Raw genomic sequence first — 2,208 nt, 5'->3', positions numbered from 1 at the left:
ATTCTCTCACATTAGAATCGTTATAAATAGAGAGCCATCAGACTTCAATGTCCATATATATTCCATAGACGTAATGGCCAGAGTAGTTAGCGGAGTGGGCTATGGTTTGGGATCCGTTGGGATCATCCTTCTAATTCTGCTTGCCCTAGTTTGTGAAGCTATGGAAGTCCCAACAAATTATGGAGGGCTTGTTACAACTAAAGGAACCCATTTTCTGCTCGATGGGTCACCTTTTTACTTTAATGGGTTCAACTCTTATTGGATGATGCACGTAGCTGCTCAACCCACAGAGAGGGACAAAGTGACACAAGTGTTTCGCGAGGCTGCTGGCGCCGGTCTCACTGTATGTCGAACTTGGGCTTTCAGCGATGGTGGTGATGAAGCATTGCAGATTTCACCTGGTGTTTATAATGAATATGTTTTCCAGGTTCAACTGATAAATCATTTTGAACATTATCATTGTAATTTTATCTGATTCAATATTCAAGTCTCACGTGGTTTGTTGATTGTCATATATATATATATAGCATATATAGCAATTGTAAACTAGAATATATATATATGTGTGTGTGTATCATTAATTTGTTAACATCAATTACTAATTAATGTCTATTTTTATATGTAGGCACTTGACTTTGTGATTTATGAGGCAAGAAAATATGGGATTCGGTTGATTCTGAGTTTCGTTAACAATTACAGTGACTTCGGAGGGCGAGCACAATATGTTAAGTGGGCTCGAGATGCAGGAATCCAGATTAACAGTGATGACGATTTTTACACACATTCAATACTAAAAAAATATTACAAGAATCATGTGAAGGTAATCAAGACATCATAAAAACAAGCAAATTGTTTATAGTCAATTTGGGTCCCAAACCAATTCTTCTAATCATTTTGGGTGGATGTTTTCTTTTACAGAGAGTTATAACTAGATGCAACACCATAACAGGAACACTTTATAAAGACGATCCAACTATCATGGCATGGGAACTTATAAATGAGCCTCGTTGCCAAATCGATTACTCTGGAAGGACAATATATGTGAGAAGCAAATTTGATCTTATAATAATAAATTGATTATTATATAGTTGGGTCATAATCATATAGATATACGTTATGACCCATGCATGTCTAATTAATTTTCATAATGCATTTTCCCTTGCTAATTACACACGTGTAAAATTGCAGGCTTGGGTTCAGGAGATGGCAGCTTACGTGAAATCTCTTGACAACAAACACTTGCTGGAAGTAGGCATGGAAGGCTTCTATGGCGACTCTACGCCTGATAGGGAGCAAGTTAATCCTGGTTACCAAGTCGGCACCGATTTCATTACTAACAATATTATCAGCGAAATTGATTTTACTACCATACATGCCTATCCTGATACATGGTAATTAAACTAGTGAGTCATTATCAAGCCCCATTAACACTAACTCATCATATTGTGAATCTTGTAATTTGTACACACAGGTTGTCGGGGAAGGATGACGACTCGCAAATGGCATTCATGAACAAATGGGTGGAAAGTCATTGGGCAGACTCAAAAAGGCTGCTAAGAAAGCCCATGATAATAGCAGAATTTGGCAAATCCAGTAAAGATCCAAAGTACAGCACCAATAAAAGGGACTCGTTCATGAGGACTGTGTACGAGATGATTGACAAATTAGTCAAGAGCGGAGGAACAATCGGTGGAAGCCTGGTTTGGCAGCTTATGGCAGCAGGGATGGAGCCGTATCACGATGGTTATGAAATAATTCTATCGGAAAATCTCTCTACTAATGAAGTGATTTCCATGCAGTCTAGTCAGATGGCTGGGTTGTCTCATTTGGTGATGAAGGCGGCAACTGAGGACACGGGCGCTGACAGGGACAGGGACAGGGACATCCGTTGAGCATAGCCATAGCCATAGCCAACCCATGAAAAGCTAATAATAAAATTACAATTATTAATCCTTATAATAATGTCTTTATATTAACTCAATTTGTTATATTGTGGTTGAATTAATAATAGGTAGACAAAAATAATTAGAGATTAATTCATCAAACATGGGTCTCAGTTATCACTATGCGGGCCTGCATTGGCACGGTCCAACACCAACAAGTAGATTGTCTATGGTCCAGATTCATTAGATCCAGATCCAGTAACTAACTGTTCGATCCAATTTCATTTATAATTAGATTAGAGATCATGGATTTGGTCTTAATACA

The 2,208-nt window shown here is 38.0% G+C and overlaps 1 protein-coding gene across 1 annotated transcript; it reads left to right on the top strand.

The window, feature by feature from the left end:
• On the top strand, positions 1 to 2,208 carry LOC127800205 (mannan endo-1,4-beta-mannosidase 5-like). The gene is made up of 5 exons (XM_052334687.1): positions 1 to 427; positions 626 to 820; positions 919 to 1,041; positions 1,189 to 1,391; positions 1,472 to 2,208. Exons 1-5 carry the CDS (start codon positions 74 to 76, stop codon positions 1,890 to 1,892), a joined length of 1,296 nt encoding a protein of 431 aa, XP_052190647.1. The 5' UTR covers positions 1 to 73; the 3' UTR covers positions 1,893 to 2,208.

This window comes from Diospyros lotus, chromosome 4 (assembly GCF_014633365.1).
Source record: "Diospyros lotus cultivar Yz01 chromosome 4, ASM1463336v1, whole genome shotgun sequence".
Lineage (NCBI taxonomy): Eukaryota > Viridiplantae > Streptophyta > Magnoliopsida > Ericales > Ebenaceae > Diospyros > Diospyros lotus.
Note: the sequence above shows the minus strand (reverse complement) of the source record. Positions and strands in the feature narration are given on the sequence as shown.